Genomic DNA, 20,945 nt, shown 5'->3' on the forward strand with positions numbered 1-20,945 from the left:
CTTCGGCGAACCTCAAGGTTTTTATTTCTTCTCCATGGATTTTAATACCTACTCCGAATTTTTCTTTTGTTTCCTTTACTGCTTGCTCAATATACAGATTGAGTAACATCGGGGATTGGCTACAATCCTGTCTCACTCCCGTTCCAACCACTGCTTCCCTTTCATGTCCCCTCGACTCTTATAACTGCCATATGGTTTCTGTACAAATTGTAAATAGCCTTTCGCTCCCTGTATTTTAGCCGTGCCACCTTTAGAATTTGAAAGACATCCCTCATAACACCCTAAACTTTTTATTCGGTAATCCACTTCCTCTCCTCAAGATGTATTCAGAAACAGACCGCAGTGTACCATTTACATAATCGTGACATAATTAGAAAGGTAACACACAACTTTGACATTCCTGTACTAGGACACCTCGGGTAACGTAACTCACCCATTTTCTGTTCAAATGGTTCAAATGGCTGTGAGCACTATGGGACTTAACATCTGAGGTCATCAGTCCCCTAGAACTTGGAACTACTTAAACCTAACTAACCTAAGGACATCACACACATTCCTGTCCGAGGCAGGATTCGTGCCTGCGAGCGTAGCGGTGGCGCGGTTCCAGACTGTAGCGCCTAGAACCGCTCGGCCTCCCCAGCCAGCATCCTATTTCTCTAGTTGATAGTAAACAAATGGGAGTGCAAGGAAAACTCACACCAGTCAATAAGTCAGCCGTGTTCACTTGAAGGTTGCTGTGAGTACAGTACACACAAACGAAAAGATGACTGACTAAATGACTGGCGTGTGTTTCTTGTGTTTTAATTTATTTACTATTGACGCTAATAAGTGGCGAGTGCTTATACTGGAGAGAGAAATTTCTGCTAAGCTGGTAGAGAAGTACGGCAATAATGTACCATTATGTGCCACTGTATTTAAGTAACGCAGACGCTTTGGAAGTGCTCAGACAATTCTGAATTTACCTTAGAATGGGGTGGCAGACCATCTCTCAGTGAAGAATCGGGACTGAGAGAAGTCGAGTCCCTGGCGTTCGGAGAACGTCGTATCGCACTCGAGGCGACAGTGGGAACTGTCTACAGGGGCATGGATCAGTGTTCTACATCTCGCACGACATTTTGAACATAACAAATATCTCTGCCTTTGGGTTCTGCGACGGCTCATATCCACACAAACAGCGTACTAAACCTAGGTAGCAATTGAAATTTAACAAAACTACACTGATCATGGAGAACATTATGACCACCTGCATAAAGTTCGGTACGTTTACCTTTGACACGGATAACAGCGGCTACGTGTCATGGAAGAGAAACAGTGAGCCCTTGGCAGGCAGCTGGAGGGAGCTGGCACCACATCTGTTACGTCTGCCACAAACGGTCCCTGCCAGGCAGACCACACTCAAGACACCCCTGTGTACCATATAGCATACACAAGCACTTGCAGGCGCAACCAAGGGGAAAACAATTCTTCAAAACAAACAGAACCTGTAGAGACTAATGCGAACCTTTTTCTGCAGAGGTCGCCTCACAGATACAGGGAAAGTTGGAGTACTCCGCCGGCCTCCACCGGCTTTATAAGGCCAGCGCAGCAGCAGTACAGCCAGTTCCTCACGGAGCTAGGACCAGCTCCAATGGACCTCACTGATGCTCTTGATGAATGGTCGTCTACAAGTCATTTGTTTTTGTGTGTAATATAGTGATTGTTCGAGAAGTGTAGCTCAGTTTCAATAAACTACATAATACTGAGTGTTCTAAAATACTGAGTATTCTCCAACATCTGCACACACAAGTCACACAAATCCCGTAAATTCCGGGGACGAGGGCAATGAGCTCTGACGGCGCATTCCTTATGTGTTCTTTCGGGTTCAGATCTGGCGACTTGGGGGACATGTCTTTCGGACATGTCCAAAAGAAGACACCATATCCATATAAGTACATCGTTCTGGCAATACCGGCCATGACCTCCTTCTGTGCAGATGCACACATATTTCACTAACTTCTACGGGACTTGGTAAGAATGTCTTCCACGAGTGAGTTTGTTGGGGTGGGACACTATGAATGTAGTATGTAGTCATACAAGGTGAGAATATGGGTCTCGTGGGAGGCGTGCACGAGATAGTTCCTGCAGTGGCACTATCCTCTGTGCCCTCAGTGGCTCAGAATAGAGCATCTGCCATGTAAGCAGGAGATCCCGGGTTCGAGTCCCGGTCGGGCCACAAGTTTTCACATGTCCCTGTATTTATATATCAATGCCCGTTAGCAGCTGAAGGTATTAATATAATTCTAATTTCAATTGGGACTCGTCACTATGTTCCCCAAACCACTCCATAATACTCCTGGCCTTATAACATGGTGCATTACTTTGTTGAAAAATGTCCCTTTCATCGGGCAACATGATTGTCAAGAAGGTGTGTACGCGGTCTGCAGCCAGTGTACGATGCTCCTCGGCCGTCACGGTGCCTTGCGCGAGCTCCCCTGGACCCATGGACGCCCACGTGAATGTTCTCCAGAGCAGAATGGAGCCGCCTCCGTCACGCAGTATACGTGTCAAGGAACTGTTCTCCTGCAAGACGACGGATTCGCCCTTACCGTCGGCATGATGAAGGTATCGGGATTCATCAGACCAACGACCTGCCATTTCGCCGACGTCCATTGCTTATGGTCATGTGCACATTTTAGTCGTAGCTGCCGATGTCGTGGTGTTAACATTGGTACATGCATGGGGGCCGTTGTCTGAAGAGACCCATCTTTAGGAGTGGTACATGCACTGTGTATTCAAACACACGTGTACCCGGCCCAGCATTTAAATCTGATGTTAATTCTGCCAGCCGGCCGCTGTGGCCGATCGGTTCTAGGCGCTTCAGTCCGGTCGCAGGTTCGAATCCTGCCTCGGGCATGGATGTGTGTGATGTCCCTAAGTTACTTAGGTTTAAGTAGTTCTAAATCTAGGTGACTGATGATCTCAGATGTTAAGTCCCCTAGTCCTTAGAGCCATTTGAACCATTTTAATTCTGCCACAGTTCGCCGCCTGTCCTGTTTACCATTCCTCTCAGCCTACGACGTCCGACGTCTGTAATGAGGGGTGGTCACCCAACCCCAAGACGTCTGGACATGGTTTCACCTCGACTTCGCCACGCACTGAAGACTCACTACAGCACTCCTCGAATACCTGACAGGTCGTACAGTTTCCGAAAGTCTCGTGCCGATCCTCTAGGTCATCACAATCTGCCCTCAGTCACAGATAGACAGTGCGCCTTCTCCTTTCTACACGCGGACAGAACGCCCACTAACACTACATGCACCGTGCGTGTGTCTGACTAATAGTCATTGCTGGTGCTGCTATCGCCTGGGCCAGTTTATATCGATAGTAGGTTGGTGGTCATACTGTTCTGGCTGATCTGTGTATGCCAGAGACCGTTTAAAGTATCCAGCGCGTATGATATATGTATGAAGACTGAAGCGACTAATGAAAATTTGTACCAAAGCTGGAATTCGAATCTAGGTCTCTTGCTCACTAGGCAGATGCGCTACGCCATCCTAGCACAGTGGCTTTGCACAACTCCAAGGACTACCCTATCAAACTTCCCTCCTCGATGCAGATACCAAGTGGGCTGAGCCTAAATAGAAATTTCGATTGAGGAGGGAGGCATAAACTTAGAGCTTCTCGGCGACTCACTAAGGTATTCCAAGGACGGATTCTCTTAATCCGCGTAAGACTCGGATGGACAAGCACGGTCAGTCGTACTGTACGCACCTTATACCATCCTCTACGGACTCGCTAGCTAAACTGGGAGGTTTAGTACAAGCGGGGAGCTCTTGCAAGTCCATCACTAACAGTTTCATAGAAAAACAGAACGTAACATTTCAGGAAAGCACAAGCTTAGTCCATCAATAATGAAACGTCTTTCCTCGATTTGAGTTCGAAAGCCACACCTGGAGGCCACCCTGTACGTTCTTCAATATGCATAAGTTTGCCTCTCTTTAAACATGTTGCGCCATTTTCGAAATGAAGCTTCTTCGCTCATCACACTTCCATAAACTTGTCTGTAAATTTCAATATGGCGGACTTTTTTTTGTGTGTGTGCATTGAAACCGTACTCCACTTTCAGCCTCACACCTTGTAAAATGGTTAATTTTGTCACACATTTTAAAAACGCACAGATCAACAGTAAACGACCGTTCCTGCTCGCTTTTAGTGTTATGGCCCCCGTACACGATCAAACAATTTGTCACACTGTACTAAGTTTGCCAAAAACTTGAGTGTGCGGTGCTGTTTGACGTGTTTGTCAAGCATAGATTGTGTCTGACGTGTTTGCGTGATAGTTTGACGGAAAGTTTGACTAGACGGCGGAAGTTTTATGTGTCGATGTTTCGCCGCATAAGTTTAGTGAAAATGTGTTTTACTACAATTTAACTCGTTGCATTGTGAGTTTCCACAACTATGGAAACTACGATCAAGAATAAAAACAAAATAGCGCTGACAATTACCAAAATTCAGGAAGTATTAAATCTTTCCCAGCCGTATATGAAGCAGAAAGAAGATATGAACAAAATATTTTACACAACATAGAAGCGGGAGTGCCATGAAATCATGGAAATCGGACTCCAGTTCACCTGTGGTGTAGTCTATATGTTCCCACGATTTGGTATTTTAATGAACTGTCATTGGAAGACCAAGTAGAGAAGAATACATTTCAGCACCTATATTTCATTTTCCAATGTGAGGGCAAAGTAACACTAAAACAAGTAATTAAGTTTCACTGTCCATTCCAAAAAATTGATGCAATCCTCAGGTTCTCAGTGTAACATTTCACTTAACAGGTTTTCATATGTGCATTTCTCTCTCATTTTAAATCATTCCCTTGAGCAGCGACTTGTTTACTACTTCTTTCTTAAACACAAAGCGAGTGCCAATGTTATAAACGCTTTCTCTGCATTTGTAGCCATTCCCATTAGCGCCAAAATAGAAAACACACGAGAAACGGCTACCTCAAATGTAAACTTAAACTGACAAGCTTTCATGGTACACGTATTAGCTTGTTTGACACATCCGTGACTAGGTAAGAGCGAATTTGACACACAAGTTTGCACTTTTACGAGAGTCTTAACAATTTTTGAAAGTATTACTTTCTATTCGAAGAAAGTTGACGCTGTCATCGACTTCAGAGAGTAATATATCCGTTGGCAGATTTTTCATGGGTAGATCTCTCACACTTTAAGCCATTCCCTGGATCAGTGTCTTTTCTTCTTCTTCTTCTTCATTAAACACAGTGCCAAAGGCAATACCAGGACCGCTTTATCTGCATTTGTGGTCATTCTCACTGCTGTCAAAATACTCACGAACGCGGACAGCGTCTGTTTCAAAATGAGGTTAAACTGACAAAATTTGTTTGTACCTTACGGACTTGTCTGACAAATCCGCGTCTGGATAAGGACGTATTTGATACACAAGTTTGCTCGTTTACGTGGGCCTTAGAATTGGCGCCAACGATTAGGAAGGTCTATGGCAGGGTGGCTTGGGTGTGAGAACTGTGCGGGTCGTCAGATCAGAATGTTCTTTACATTTATAATGACCCTCGTACATTGCTATAATAGAGGCGAACGCGATTCCCAACTATCTTGTCATTAATCGGCTGTCACTTTCCAGTAAAATATTGGACCGATGCATCGGTCCCTGCAAAAAGGACGCGGTCTCTTGCCGTTTGACAAATCCAGATTGACGGCATTTACAGGCCTGCCTCTTGTCCTGACGTCGAACTGTCTGACGCTGTACGCGGGGTCGAAGACTGCTTTTATCAAACGCTACTCAGATACAATGATGTTCTCAGCACCATAATTACGACTTCAGCGGTGACGACATATTGCGCCGATCGTGAACGACGTTAGAATACATATCAGATACTCACACTGAAGGAGACTGATGAAAGAAAAAAGTAATTTTGAGATGGCATACAGAATTCAGTCTTCAGTATCAAATGAAACGCCATGTTATGGCGCCGTGTTCGCAAATCGTACTTCTGGGAGTTCCCGTAGCTCTGTCCGAAATTTGCTGCGATAAATTAAATGCGGTCGCCCTTGACAGAAATATGCTCTTTTTGTGTACAGACAATAGCAAGTGAAAGCAGTTGAGCCGCTGAAAAACTAATGTAAGTGCCTCATCTATTAGCGAAAGTACGCAATTTCATCAAAGAAACGAGAATGTAATGTAAAGTTAGAATCTCCTCGGATATGACTACTAACGACGTGTTCCTTTTGAATTAGCTTTTCATTACTTAATGGAATTTCGGTGCGTTAATAATATTCTAAACACAATTTATAGACTTGCTGGATTTTCCTGTATACCTGATGGACATGTGCTACTTTGTTGTTTGTTCCCCTAAACAAATGTTCTAAAGCATATTACTATATGAATATAACAATATTTTATGAATATTTAATCAACGCTTTAGTTCTGACATTAAATCCGGAATTTATAGTTGTTAAACACACAATGTCGCTGTTGCAGCAAACGTATAATGCTGTTATTGAACAGGAAGTACATTTTATCCGTTTCCGTCTGTCACCTTATCGAGGATCCTACGGCATAGAACTCCACCTGCAGTAAAGGTACGATCATCAAAATGAGGAATGGGTACTACAAAAGTGCAATGGACGCAGTGCCGTTGCTGGCGAACTAATATTTAAAGCATCATATGTTTCTAACAATAGGTTGAGCAACCTTTTTCTTACTGTAGGATACTGTTTTCCTTTATCTGTGGTATCAACGTTCCCTACCACACTTGTTAGGGGTTGCAGTTATCGACCGCGGTCCGTATTAGTATCTTTGGACCCGCGAGTCGCCACCAGCGCCGCTTCGCGGCTTGTATCAAGTTACTACCGAGCTCTCGTCCACTCTTGCTCGGCACGTCAAGTAGTAAAGTAGCATAGCTTTCAGCTGACAGGAAGCAACCTCTAACAAGGCGCTTAGTAACGTTTGGCCTAAGTGAGGCCTCAATAGCAATCTGTGTATAATTATACGTATGCAGCGAAGAAGAATCCTGTACAATATATATTACTTTTTACCAACGACTTCTAATTATTTTAGTCGTTGCAGATCCAGAGCATGCAGCCAGCACCTTATCGTCGTTACTGACAAACTTGCTGTGATTCGTATGTTTCTATTTGGCATTGGCCACCAGTCAACATTGGCGACGACTCGTTCGTCGTCATCATAACATTATCTACCATTCTTTCTTTGGAGTATTGTAATTGCCCCTTGAATTTTGCAGATATTATAAAAATATATACTCTTTATGGCTATAGAAGTTTAAACGTCAAGTGGGAAGAACGAAACACATTCTAAATACATTCTTTTCAATTGCTATTCTGGAGCAAAGGCAACGGAGGCAACTGTAAACATTTTTACTGTCTGCGAGGAGAATGTGATTGCGGAATGCTCGTGAAGACGTTTGTTGTCGTCTGAAAGAAGTCTCTAATGACCTCGATATCGATGATACATTAAACCCTACTCTTCCTTTCTTCCTCCTTTCTTCTAAGGATGATTTATTACGGGGGGGGGGGGGGTGTTATGAAATTCAGTAAGAACACACGTATGACTTTGACAAAGACATTCTGAACACTTCAGATCCGTATGAGCCACGACAGTCACCCAGGGTATGACGAGCTGTGACCATTAAGTCATCGTGGGATATCTTATTTTAGCAGGGAAGGTGCAGAGGATGACAACAGCACGTTTCAAATGACAAAACGACACAGACCAGTGCCTAACAATATATGAATATCATCTAGCTCTTGAATAGTCTAAATCGATCCTGTCTGAGATTGTTAAAGATGACGCCATTTGCAATCAATAGTTTTCCAACATGGAATCGTAAATGTTGGCATCTGTTGCTAACAGCGCAGGTAGTTTGTGGACGCAGCGGCAGTAATAGTGTATAGGGTTCTCAGACAAGATGTTAACGCACGGCTGTATGAAGTTAACACAACGAAAGCAGCTGGTCAGGGGCGTCAGCTGCCGATTCTACAAGCCCTGTGTTCTACAAATATTATTCCCAGACACGCTCTTATTAGTTCTCGTTTTGACAATTATTTAAATAATGAATAGACTTGTAGAACTCTGCAAACAACGCAGCGGCTTTATTCAGCAATCCCCTGGAACTGGAATAACGCCACAGAAAATGGAGAAGTACTGAGCGTAATTTCTGTATGCTATTGATTTCGAATAAACCTATCGCAGCTTATCAATTGCCGCGAGGCAATTTTTTTTCTGTTACGAGCTCCCACGCTCGTTAAAAGCTTTTAGTGTTTCAGACGCAATGAACTACTTAAAATTGTTTACTCTCTTTGGGACTGGAGAAAAAAAGAATACAATAGACTCAGATCCATCCATTATATTGTGATTAACACAGATCAAATGACAGTTTGCTAGCTCTACTGCAAGTGATATGGATTTGGGAATACAGTCCAAGGAACTTACCTATTTCTAAAAGTTTCTTGAAGAGGCAAAATAACGGAAAATTAAAATTACAAATTTTCCCATCATTGTTGCGTTTGGACCCTAGCGCAATGCCAATTCTCGAACTTTTGTTGGAGCAGTACACACACCAGCCGTTACATTCGTAGGAAACGGGCCACATTACATACCTGAAACTCTTACTGCTACTGCCAAATACAGAGTGGTTGACGAACAAAAGGTACAAAAAAAAAAAAAAGGGGGTGAGCAGGGTATAGAAGACATGCAAATAAATCTGGCAAACATAGGTCGGGAAACCTGTGGTGCTTCCGAAACGACTTGTTATGACTGAGTACGCGAAAACCTCCGCGAAAATCCGAACTGCAGGTATGCGCTTGATGACAAACATAATACAAGTGTTTCCCATAATAACTGTACATGTGAAGCCAAGCATCAGCACGCCTTCAGTGTGTGCCGGAGTTCATCGGCACTGTCAACAAGGCTGGAATACACCACAGTTTTTAAATATCCCCACACAAAAAAAAAAAACCAACGGGTTCAAATCGAGGGACCTGCGTGTCTATGGTATTGGTCAATACACTTGTTGTCGAAGATTAGTGCTACGTATTCCAGAACAGCCAAATGAAAGTGCACCATCCTGCATGTACCACGTACGGAGCGTATCGTCATATCTAATAACATTCAAACTTCGTTAACAGTGTTGTAACATTGGCATATGTCGTGTCGGCGGAATCAAGTTTCCTGACGTATGTTTAATACTATAAGTTCTTGGTTTCATTGTCCTTTATTCGTCCCTTTCGTTAGTACCTACAATAGTCCCTATTTGGCAGCGCCGATAAGAGCTCAGACAAGTTACTTGCCCTGTTTCCTGGGAATGTGAAAGCTGATGTGACTGACTGCTTCTTGATGTCATTTGTCACTAGCCTCTGCGGACGAAATTGGTTTTCGTCCTCAAGCAAATAAATTTTAATTTTGGTTAAAAGTTTACAGCTGCTGTAGAAACACTTACAAATCTTTAGCGGCTGTGGACCCGAAAGAGATGATGCGGGTTTACAAAAAGGACCATTCTTTAGCTGTTTGTCCAATCCAGGTCCGGAAGAGGGTGAGAACAGCCAATGACAGTAAAGTTTAAATGTTGTGGCAGCATAATTTGTAAAAGGCCTGGGGTTCGGTGGACTATTGTCCGGTGGTCAGTATTCCCAAGAGAAAACGCTGACAGTAATAAATAGATAATCTTGCACTGTACATCGTAGTTACTAAATTGAACTAACATGAAACACATTTCCAGAGATATACTTCCTTACGGTGCAGATTACGAAAGTTATCTGTGTCAATCATATTTTTAAAATGTATCTCCCGTCTACATGGCAAAATAATCCGTTCATTACATATTTCATTGCGAAATTGCCTGCTGCGCGAGGTGACTGGTTCTGGATGGGGTGCCCACCCTCCCCAGACAGTAAGAACTGCCCTGGCACTCTGCTACTCCGCTGCCGAATATATCGCTCCAGTGTGGTACAATTCTGCACATCCAAAAAAAAAAAAAAAAAAAAAAAAAAACTGAACACTGCCCTAAATGAAATTTTCAGGCTTATCACAGGCTGTCTGAAGCCAACACCAATACAGAAGCTGTATACACTTGCAGGTATAGCTCCATCCGATATTAGACGCGAGATGGCTGCTAGCAACGACAGGTAAAAGGTCTGAAATAACCCGGCTCACTCCTTGCACGAACATCAGCCACCAGCAACTCGACTGAAATCCAATTATCAGAGATCAAAGTATATCCAGGGTTGAACTGTGGAAGAAAAGACATCCTGTCGATCCAGAGCGAGACGTTATTGAAGAAACTCTGCCACCTGGTCACCAAGAAGGATGGTGCACATGGAAGTCCTCGAACAGATTGCGCTACGGCGTTGCAAAAACAGAGGACAAATTGAAGAAATGGGGCATCGCACAAGGCGGAGACACATTGTGTGTGTGTGTGTGTGTGTGTGTGTGTGTGTGTGTGTGTGTGTGTGTGTGTGTGTGTGTGTGTAGATAAACTACAAGCTGTCTCCTGAAGTGTCGTCTCTGCCCATAGTCTTGTACAGGATTCGAACGTGCCTTGGCTTATAGCAACGCAGGCAGTGTTGCCAAATACTGGACACAACTAGTGTAAATGTGTTTACTATATAAAAATTGATTTCTTACTCCTGTGCGTATTATGTAAATATTGATTTCTTACTATTGTGTGTGTTATGTAAATATTAATTTCTTACTCTTTTCCATATGTGTTCATTTATTACGTTTGTATGTCTTTGAGTTACTCATGTATACAAATATATTTTAAAATCAGCACAGTCTGTGTCCTGGTACTTCTGACGCGAATAAATAAATACATATTTCGGCCCATGCCACCTTGTGATGGTAGTGAACTTTTTAAATCAATGAGCTTCTGTCTGACTTTGGAAATGTTCGCGGTGAGCACTACGTGTTCGCGTGCAAAGGTTTAGTAGCATCAGAAGATGGCGTGGCGTAGCGAAAGATAAGCAACAAATTAGTTCTACGGCCTAGACGGAATGTACGAGGGGCGTTCAATAAGAAATAAAACACATTTCTCTATGAAAGCAGGCTGGTTTTATTCAGGATTACAATACATGTTATTCGCCACTCTTTTGGCTACAAAAGCCTACTTTTCAACATAATATCCGCCACGCGGGGTAGCCGCGCGGTCTGGGGCGCCTTGTCACGGTCCGCGCGGCTCCCCTCGTCGGAGGTTCGAGTCCTCCCTCGGACATGGGTGTGTGTGTGTGTGTGTTGTCCATAGCGTAAGTTAGTTAAAGTTAGCCCGCCCGGTTAGGCGTGCGGTCTAACGCGCGGCATTCCGGAATGGGAAGGAGCGTCGGTCCCCCGCACGAATCCTCCCGGCGGACTTGTGTCGAGGTCCGGTGAGCCGGTCAGTCTGTGGATGGTTTTTAGGCGGTTTTCCATCTGCCTCTACGAATGATGGCTGTTTCCCCTTATTCCGCCTAAGCTACACTATGTCGGCGACTGCTGGGCAAACAAGTTCTCCACGTACGTATATACCACCATTACTCTACCACGCAACCATGGGGGTTAGACTCGTCTGGTGTACGACGTTCCGCGGAGGGAGGGAGGGTGGGTGGGTGGGAGGGAGGGTGGGTCCACCGTCGGCCGAACCGCACAATAACCCCTGAAAGGGTGGTTCGGTGTAGGGCGGCAGAGGGGTGAAGTGGACTGCGGCAGTCGTCGTGGGGTTGTGGAGCACTGCGGCTGCGGCAGGGACGAAGCCTCTCCGTCATTTCTAGGCCTCCGGTTAACATATAATACAATACAATACAATAGTTTAAGTAGTGCGTAAGCTTAGGGACTGATGACCTCAGCAGTTTGCTCCCATAAGGCCTTACCACAAATTTCCAAAAATTTTCCAACATAATATCCGTTCAAGGGGCGCCTTACGGCACCATACTGGTAGGGCCTGTATGCCCGCATGCTACCACTCTACTGGTCGACGCCGGAGCCACTATAATGTTGCATCAATACACTCCCCATAATCCACGTACTGTTTCCCGCGGAGTCCTTCGTTGCTCTTCATGCCTTCTGCTGGGCTACGAAGCACTCACCCTTTGAGTATCCCAACAGGTGGACGAGTGTGTCAGCACTAGCCACAGACACGTCCAGTTGTGCAGCGAGATGTTTCATTGTGATTCGTCTATCTGCTCGAATGAGAGTTTCCGCACGTTCCAGCATTCCGGGTGCGTCAGCTGTGTCCAGCCGGCCGGCACGCGTGAGATCGGACAGGTTTGCGCGACCTTGTTGCCCTGATAACAAACGAGTCGCCCAACGACTCACCGTGCTCTTGTTCATTGCTAGGTCTCCGTAGATACTGTGCAAGCACCTGCGAGTATCTGCGACGCTTTCGTTTTCCGCCAAAAGAAACTCAATGAAAGTTCTCTTCGTGCAATGTACCTCGGTTACAGACGCCATTTTGAAGGCTGCGTATAGCGCTGCCACCTGTCGGTACTTCAAGAAACCATTGGGGCTGAAGCGGTAATATTCCACAATGTCCCACAACAATTTCCGCATTTTTTCAACTGAAACTGGCCGAGAAAAAAAATGTTACATTACTTTTTAAAAGCCCCTCGTACATTACAGTAGTCATTGCAATCTCATACTCTAGACTGAAGCCCTTCCTTCATTAATAAGTCACGTTTTATAATTAAGCTTCAGTGATGTTTCGAGGGTTTTCACCTCACAGAATGCACTACTGGCCATTAAAATTGCTACACCAGGAAGAAATGCAGATCATAAACGGGTATTCATTGGACAAATATTTTATACTAGAGCTGACATGTGATTACATTTTCACGCAGTTTGGGTGCGTAGATCCTGAGAAATCAATACCCAGAACAACCACCTCTGGCCGTAATAACGGCCTTGCTACGCCTGGGCATTGAGTCAAACAGAGCCTGGATGTCATGTACAGGTACAGCTGCCCATGCAGCTTCAACACGATACCATAGTTCATCAAGAGTAGTGACTGGCGTATTGTGACGAGCCAGTTGCTCGGCCACCACTGACCAGACGTTTTCAATTGGTGAGAGATCTGGAGAATGTGCTGGCCAGGGCAGCAGTCGAACATTTTCTGTATCCAGAAAGGCCCTTGCAGGACCTGCAACAAGCGGTCGGGCATTATCCTGCTGAAATGTAGGGTTTCGCAGGGATCGAATGAAGGGTAGTGCCACGGTTCGTAACACATCTGAAATGTAATGTCCACTGTTCAAAGTGCCGTCAATGTAAACAAGACGTGACCGAGACGTGTAACCAATCGCACCCCATACCATCACGCCGGATGATACGCCAATATGGCGATGACGAATACACGCTTCCAATGTGTGTTCACCGCGATGTCGTCAAACACGGATGAGACCATCGTGCTGCTGTAAACAGAACCTGGATTCATCCGAAAAAATGACGTTTTGCCATTCGTGCGCCCAGGTTCGTTGTTGAGTACACCATCATAGGCGCTCCTGTCTGTCATGCAGCGTCAAGGGTAACCGCAGCCATGGTCTCCGAGCTGCTAGTCCATGCTCCTGCAAACGTCATCGAACTGTTCGTGCAGATGGTTGTTGTCTTGCAAACGTCCCCATCTGTTGACTCAGGGATCGAGACGTGGCTGCACGATCCGTTACAGCGATCCGGATAAGATGCCTGTCATCTCGACTGCTAGTGATACGAGACCGTTGGGATCCAGCACGGCGTTCCGTATTACCCTCCTGAACCTACCGATGCCATATTCTGCTAAGAGTCATTGGATCTCGACCAACGTGAGCAGCAATGTCGCGATACGATGAACCGCAATCGCGATAGGCTACAACCCGACCTTTATCAAAGTCGGAAACGTGATGGTACGTATTTCTTCTCCGTACACGAGGCATCACAACAACGTATCACCAGGCAACACCGGTCAACTGCTGTTTGTGTATGGGAAATGGGGTGGAAACTTTCCTCATGTCAGCACTTTGTAGGTGTCGCCACCGGCGCCAACCTTGTGTGAATGCTCTGAAAAGCTAATCGTTTGCGTATCACAGCATCTTCTTCCTGTCGGTTAAATTTTGCGTCTGTAGCACATCAACTTCGTGGTGTAGCAATTTTAATGGCCAGTAATGTAATTTGTTGGTCTAAATGCCGAAAACTGATTTGATGCAATTCTTCACGTTAGTTTGTTCCGTACAAGCCTGTACTCATCTCTGCATAAACTAGTGCAGATGGCGTCCATTTGAAACTACTTACGGTAATCAAGTCTTGCTCTGCTTCTCCATTACAAAACTGACTATATTGAAGCCTAATAATATGTCCTATCAACCTGTACCTTCTTTTAGTGGAATCGTACCATGAATGTTTCTTCTGAATTCATCCAGTACCTCTTCCTTAGTTACCTGGTCTTCACACCTAATCTTCAGCGGTCTTCTGTTACTTCATACTCACAGCGCTTCTATACGCTTCTTGTCTGAACTATTTATCGTTGACATTTGACATCAGCACAGGGCTGCACTCCAGACAAGTACCTTTAAAAAATTTATAATTCCTAACCCTTGAATTTATTTTCGATGTTAAGAAATTCCTCTTTTTCGGAAGCTCTTTTCTTGTTGGTACCAGTCTGCGTTTAATATCATCATTACTTCACCTATCGCGAATTTTTTTCCAGCACAAATAGCAGAAGTCTTTCAACTAATTCTCTCACCATCGTCTGATTTAATTTTATTACACTGCAATATATTTGTTTTCCTTTTTGGTAGTGTTCATCTTATAACTTCTTTTCAAGATAGAGCCAATGTTTTATTAGTACAGCTAGATATCGTCTTGCATTTTTTTCCAAATTTTTTCAGTAAGACGCATACTGGAGGGTATTACTATACAACGACGTTATACCACTGACTGCTATCAAAAAGAGATGGCCTCTTTTGGAGTTAACACAACGAAACCAACGTGTCCACCAGAGGATGAGGATGAAAATTCTCGAAATCCATCGTATACGTTCAGTAAAAAATATGAGTGACACAGATAACTGTTACAATTTGTCATATATCATAATCACAGATTTCCGTAAAACACTACTGCATGGGTGACAGAAGGATATGTTCCTTGTTTCAGTGTGGGGCAATTGCTTCCGAAATAAATTCAAGCGTTTAAACGGGGATGTGAAACGTAACAACCCTTGCAAAGAGTACACGAAGTGCTTTTAATGACACACTGAAATTCAAACACGACTAATGTCATCAGCATACTGCGACTGCAGGGACACCCAAGAGTTTAGTCACATATAATTTGGGTGTCCTAGGCATAGCAAGGAATCAGATTGCCTGCTTACGGGCTTGGTTAAAATGAAATACAAACTTCCCTGTAATGTACTGATACTCTTGGAAACAATGAATTTGCATATTTATAAATTGCGCATAGAATTACAGTTTAAAGTTCGAATTAAATTATAATCGATGAGTGCATGTGTATGTGCGAGCGCGCGCTAGTGTGTGTGTGTGTGTGTGTGTGTGTGTGTGTGTTGTAAGTAGGCTGTTTAGGTTTTTTTATTGGTAACGCCACCTCTGTCTAAAAATCACTGGCTGTGCTGTGTGCAGTCTGTGTCTAGTTTGCATTGTTGTCTGCCATTGTAGTGTTGGGCAGCGGCAGCTGGATGTGAACAGCGCGTAGCGTTGCGCAGTTGGAGGTGAGCCGCCAGCAGTGGTGGATGTGGGGAGAGAGATGGCGGAGTTTTGTAATTTGTCATGAACTGCTATATATATTATGACTTTTGATGATATTAAGGTAAATACATTGTTTGTTCTCTATTAATATCTTTCATTTGCTAACTATCCCTATCAGTAGTTAGTGCCTTCCATAGTTTGAATCTTTTATTTAGCTGGCAGTAGTGGCGCTCGCTGTATTGCAGTAGTTAGAGTAACCAAGATTTTTGTGAGGTAAGCGATTTGTGAAATGCATAGGTTAATGTTAGTCAGGGCCATTCTTTTGTAGGGATTTCTGAAAGTCAGATTGCGTTGCGCTAAAAATATTGTGTGTCAGGTTAAGCACAGTCCTGTACAATTGTTCAAAGAGGACGTTTCAGTGTGTGTGTGTGTGTGTGTGTGTGTGTGTGTGTGTGTGTGTCAAGGTTTATTGGGCGTGTTTAGAACAACAACAATGTGTCTTGCCCTGTAGGAATACCCGTAGAGATGGCCAAAAATTTCCCTTTAGTGGCATCAGAAATGCTCGCAAAATAATTTAACAGCTGTGTGGATGGAGAGTATATCTTCGATAAAATAGATTTCAATAACTGTAGGAAATCATTGTTATGTGGGTGGGCTGTATAGACGAAACATAAAACAAAGAATAGAACAGCAGGTAGAAGATTTGGAAGAACAAAGTGGAATTAGGGCTGGTAGATCATACACAGGCAATATGTTTTGTCTCAAACAGCTAGCAGAAACCATGGAAGGACGAGGCATATTATATTTATTAAGTTGGCCGGCCGAAGTGGCCGTGCGGTTAAAGGCGCTGCAGTCTGGAGCCGCAAGACCGCTACGGTCGCAGGTTCGAATCCTGCCTCGGGCATGGATGTTTGTGATGTCCTTAGGTTAGTTAGGTTTAGCTAGTTCTAAGTTCTAGGGGACTAATGACCTCAGCAGTTGAGTCCCATAGTGCTCAGAGTCATTTGCACCATTTTTTTATTTATTAAGTTGAAGAATGCTTCTTACAATGTGCCACTTAAATATCTGTGGGAAGCAATAGAAGACAAAAATGTTTCTGCAGATTATTTCAGTGTAGTGAAACAGCTTTATAAAGCTAATGCTTACTGTCTCAAAAGAGATAACTATCTGTTGGGAGAGTTTACAGTTGACAAGTGAGTGATACAGATTTGTTGCAAATTTCCTACGTTGTTTATGACATATATTGATAAGAACTTTAAAAACTGGAGGATAAGATGTTCAAGTATGGCTCTGCGAGCAGGAAATGATAGTAGAGATTGGTGCCGAGACTGAAGAAGACATAATCTGCACATTCAGAAAATTTGTGGATGAATGCGAGGAGTGGGAATCAAGATAAATGTTGGAAAATCACGGAATACGATCATAAGAGCGGAAGGGCATGACTTAAAAACCAAGAAGGCTGTTATTAAAAATACACCTTCATATAAGTACTTATGAGCCACAATGACAGCCGATGGAAGGTATGTTGAAGATGCACTGAATAAAATATGGAAAGCACAGGTCAGAACGATGAGAATAGTTTCAAAGCTATGAAGAAGCAACTGTACAAAAGGTTTGTGGAAAATAGTGTACTGTACATAGGAGAAAATGTAGATACTGACAAAGAAAATGAAAGAAAAGCTCCGCGCAATATATTTGGAGAAAGTGTTGAAAAACTACAATAACGGACCGGTAAGAACTGAAGACATTAAGGGAGTCACGGAAATATGTTTGACATTGGTACAGTGAATGGAAAGAAAACAACTGGAGTGGTGTGGCTGTGTTACACGTACGGATGACCAAAGAATACCTCAGAAAGTATGATTATGGGGAGCTCCAGGGAGTCAGGAAAGAGGTAAACTTAGGGAGAGCGGGATCCCAGAAATAGCAGGGTTGTGCAGGGGAGACAGCTGACAACAAACTTTCAGATAAAGAAGCATTGAGACGGGGTGGTGGTAGACGGTCAAATATTTTGTTAACCAACCGCTACAAGAGAATAATATACAAGTTAGATGATAAGTACTACACAATACTTGATGTGGTAGGGTGGCTTGCCTGCATCAACGATTCAGACAGGCATACGGTAGATACAGCCACAACAGATGGGTATCTATACACCGACAAAAACAATTGGTTTACCCAAGAGGCTGAGACGTTTTGCTGTGGTGTAATCGTTTATATCACAGTCATACATGTTTAAAATAGTCATTAATACTTGGAAAAGGTAGATACACGGCTTCCATGGAAAGGCAGCCCTGTGATTTTGATTTGGCTATATTGGTATGTTCACTTGTCAATAAAAACTATAGTGAAATGCTGAATTACAAGCGGGGGATCGATCATTTGTGCAAGGACTAGCAGATAACTCTGAGCGTAAATACACGTGACATACAGCGTTTAAATAGGCGGAGAAATCGATTACGATTCGATTACGCTACTGGAGAAAACTCGCTGGAAAAAGTAACAACCGTAAGATTTCTAGGAATTCGGAGAGATCACAACTGAGCAACTACATACAATTAACTGTAGGAAATACAAACGCACTGTTGAGACTAATTGTAAGAATCATAACGAAATGTTATTCAATGTGCACAGCGGGGAGCATGAGCGACTGCGCCTCCTAGGTATTTACTGTGTGATGCGTCAATGTAGTGCTGATTCTATTTCAGCGGATGTTGACGGCGCAGCATATCGCGCGACGGCCTTTAAAAAAAATTTAAAAAATTGGCAACGGCAACTACCCACTAGGGGCTTTTATGTGTTTTAGCTGCCGATTGTTGTATATTTCTCATGTTCTGCACCAGACACCACATAAGGTTTTTTCAAATTCTGAGCGCGGCTGTTTCCTACTGGGATATCTGTGTGCGCGACATCCTATATACGAGTACTTAACACCACATTTTTCCATTGGCACATATGAAGATGCGTCATTGGAGGATAAATAAAATAAAAATTCCAGTTTTGCAATCAAGACTGGTTGTTCTTTCATATCAGAAATGTAATTCATCCGTAAAAGAAGTGCCTTGCGAATCACTTGTTTTACCGATTCTTAAGTGCTGTTCAACAGTGTGGGACCGTTGCCGCGTGGGATTAAGAGAAGAGATGGAGGAGATCCAACTAAGAGCGGCGCTTTCCGTCACGGGATGGTTTAGTTCGGTCGAGGGTGTCACGAAGACGCTCGACAAACTCTAGTGGCAGTCACTGCAGGAAAGGTGTTATGTGTCACGGAAAAGGTTACTGCTGAAATTCGGAGAACGTTAACTTTAAGAAGGGTCGGACAACATATTACTTCCTCTTGATATACGACCACGATGAGAAAATCAGAGAAATTGGAGCTCATACCGAAGTTTACTACCAGTTGTTCCCATGCTCCCTTCGCGAATGGGACGCGGATGGGGAACATGTTATTAGTATCAGAGATGCCGTATCGTGTAGATGTAAATTTGTAAATTATTTTTGCGGAAAGTTTTAACGCCAGCATTAACGAGCGTTATGTCACTGTTCGAGTTTCCTAAAGCTTTAGAATGCCACTAAAAATTAGGCTAATCATTCCATTAAAAACAAAAATTCTTTCACCAATGTGTAGGTTGGTACAAGAGGTAAATGGTCTACACAGACAACAAAATTGCGTGGATCTCTGAGTAATGCTGAAAAGCACATTTCAACAACTGGCTACCTTCACGAAATACTCGATACATCTAAAAGGCCGTGCCTGATTTTATTCTTGACATACAAGCAACGTCGGCGCAGTTAACTGCAGTGGTTCAAAATGGTTCAAATGGCTCTGAGCACTATGGGACTTAACATCTGCGGTCATCAGTCCCCAAGAACTTAGAACTACTTAAACCTAACTAACCTAAAGGCATCACACACATCCATGCCCGAGGCAGGATTTGAACCTGCGACCGTAGCAGTCGCGCGGTTCCGGACTGAGCGCCTAGAACCGCTAGACCACCGCGGCCGGCTTAACTGCAGTGGCAGCTCGATCTAATTACTGTAAACAGCAGATCCACATCCGACCAGGCAGTTGCGAGCAGGCGGTTTTAAATACAGGCCGTGCGGTCGCCCTGTGTGAACGTTGTTGTGTCACAAATCATAATGGAAGAAGACGTGTGAATCATATGTTCAAGGCATTCTATAGAATAACGCCCGAATGAAAACAACGACGCGTAGACGCCTACCACGATTTGATTGAAATGCAAAAGGTGGCCATTTCCTTTCCGGAAAAAAAATCATCATGAGTGATGAGACACGCGTTATCAATACGAACCTACCACAAAACAGAAATTCACATGACGAAGTCAGCGCTGTCATGACATAACGACGTTCAAGCCAGTTTGATGTGCGAGCTCAACAGCATTTCAAATGAGTTTTCTGGCAGTTTCGCGCTGTGGTATGAACATTATGTGCGCTGTACTCATGTGTGGATGAGACGACGTAGAATACTAGAAGCATTACCAGCCACCACCTTAACTTTTATTACTAGTCCATCGCAAAATTTTTGGACTCACGCGGTAGGAATCAGGAGTGCTGCAAGTTTCAGGTGGTTCATGGTAGTAGGAAGCAAGTCCTGCAACATGACTATAGAAATGAGCCCAGCGGCTATCTACAACGTGATAGACACAACGTAAGCGCCGTGCGTCCCACGTGGTCCTTACCTGCGGGAGAGTCGCCTTGGGCCTGAAGAGGATGTCCTCGATGAGGAAGGACGTTCTGCTGCCCCTGGGGTCCTGCAGCCTCTGCTTGTCCATCGTCAAGTGACGCCGACGAGCAACGCACCAGGCCGCTACTGAACCATCGCAGGTCCCCCAGAGAGGGAAAGACGTTCTGAAACTGCGTCTGTGCCGCCGAGCTGTCAACCGCCCGCCACGGGCGTAACTGTCCAGCGACTGGCGTTCTCTGGCGCTGAAGACGTGGCCGTCGGTGGGTGAGAGAGGGAGGGTAGGCGTGGGCACCCTAGCGTCTCTGGAGTTCCCGCCTCTGCACCGGAGGAATGGGCTCTGGCCGTACAAACGCGACCAATCTGCGGTGTAGCTCTAGCGGCTAAGGGGCAGCAACTGAAGGGGTTATGTCGCTCGTTGCTGCAATCCGTACTTCCGGAGGGGGTGGGGGAAACTCTTCCCCTCCACAGTTGCGCCCTACCTCCCTCCTCCCCTCTCCCGGCCGCACCGATGGAGGCCGTGAGAAACGAAAAAAAGGGAATCTCTTACGAGCAGATTTTGCTATCGAGCC

At 44.3% G+C, this 20,945-nt stretch overlaps 1 protein-coding gene across 1 annotated transcript in view; it reads right to left on the reverse strand.

The window, feature by feature from the left end:
- The window catches only part of LOC126419416 (brain-specific homeobox protein homolog), a 129,311-nt gene extending 108,627 nt beyond the window's left edge, over nucleotides 1–20,684 (reverse strand). Inside the window, exon 1 of the mRNA XM_050086605.1 lies at nucleotides 20,372–20,684. Within this exon, the coding sequence (XP_049942562.1) occupies nucleotides 20,372–20,464 (93 nt within the window). The 5' untranslated portion in view covers nucleotides 20,465–20,684. The remainder of the gene's footprint in view (nucleotides 1–20,371) is intronic.
- Between the last annotated feature and the right edge of the window lie 261 nt (nucleotides 20,685–20,945).

The sequence above is a fragment of the Schistocerca serialis genome, chromosome 9 (genome assembly GCF_023864345.2).
Source record: "Schistocerca serialis cubense isolate TAMUIC-IGC-003099 chromosome 9, iqSchSeri2.2, whole genome shotgun sequence".
NCBI classification, from domain to species: Eukaryota; Metazoa; Arthropoda; class Insecta; order Orthoptera; family Acrididae; genus Schistocerca; species Schistocerca serialis.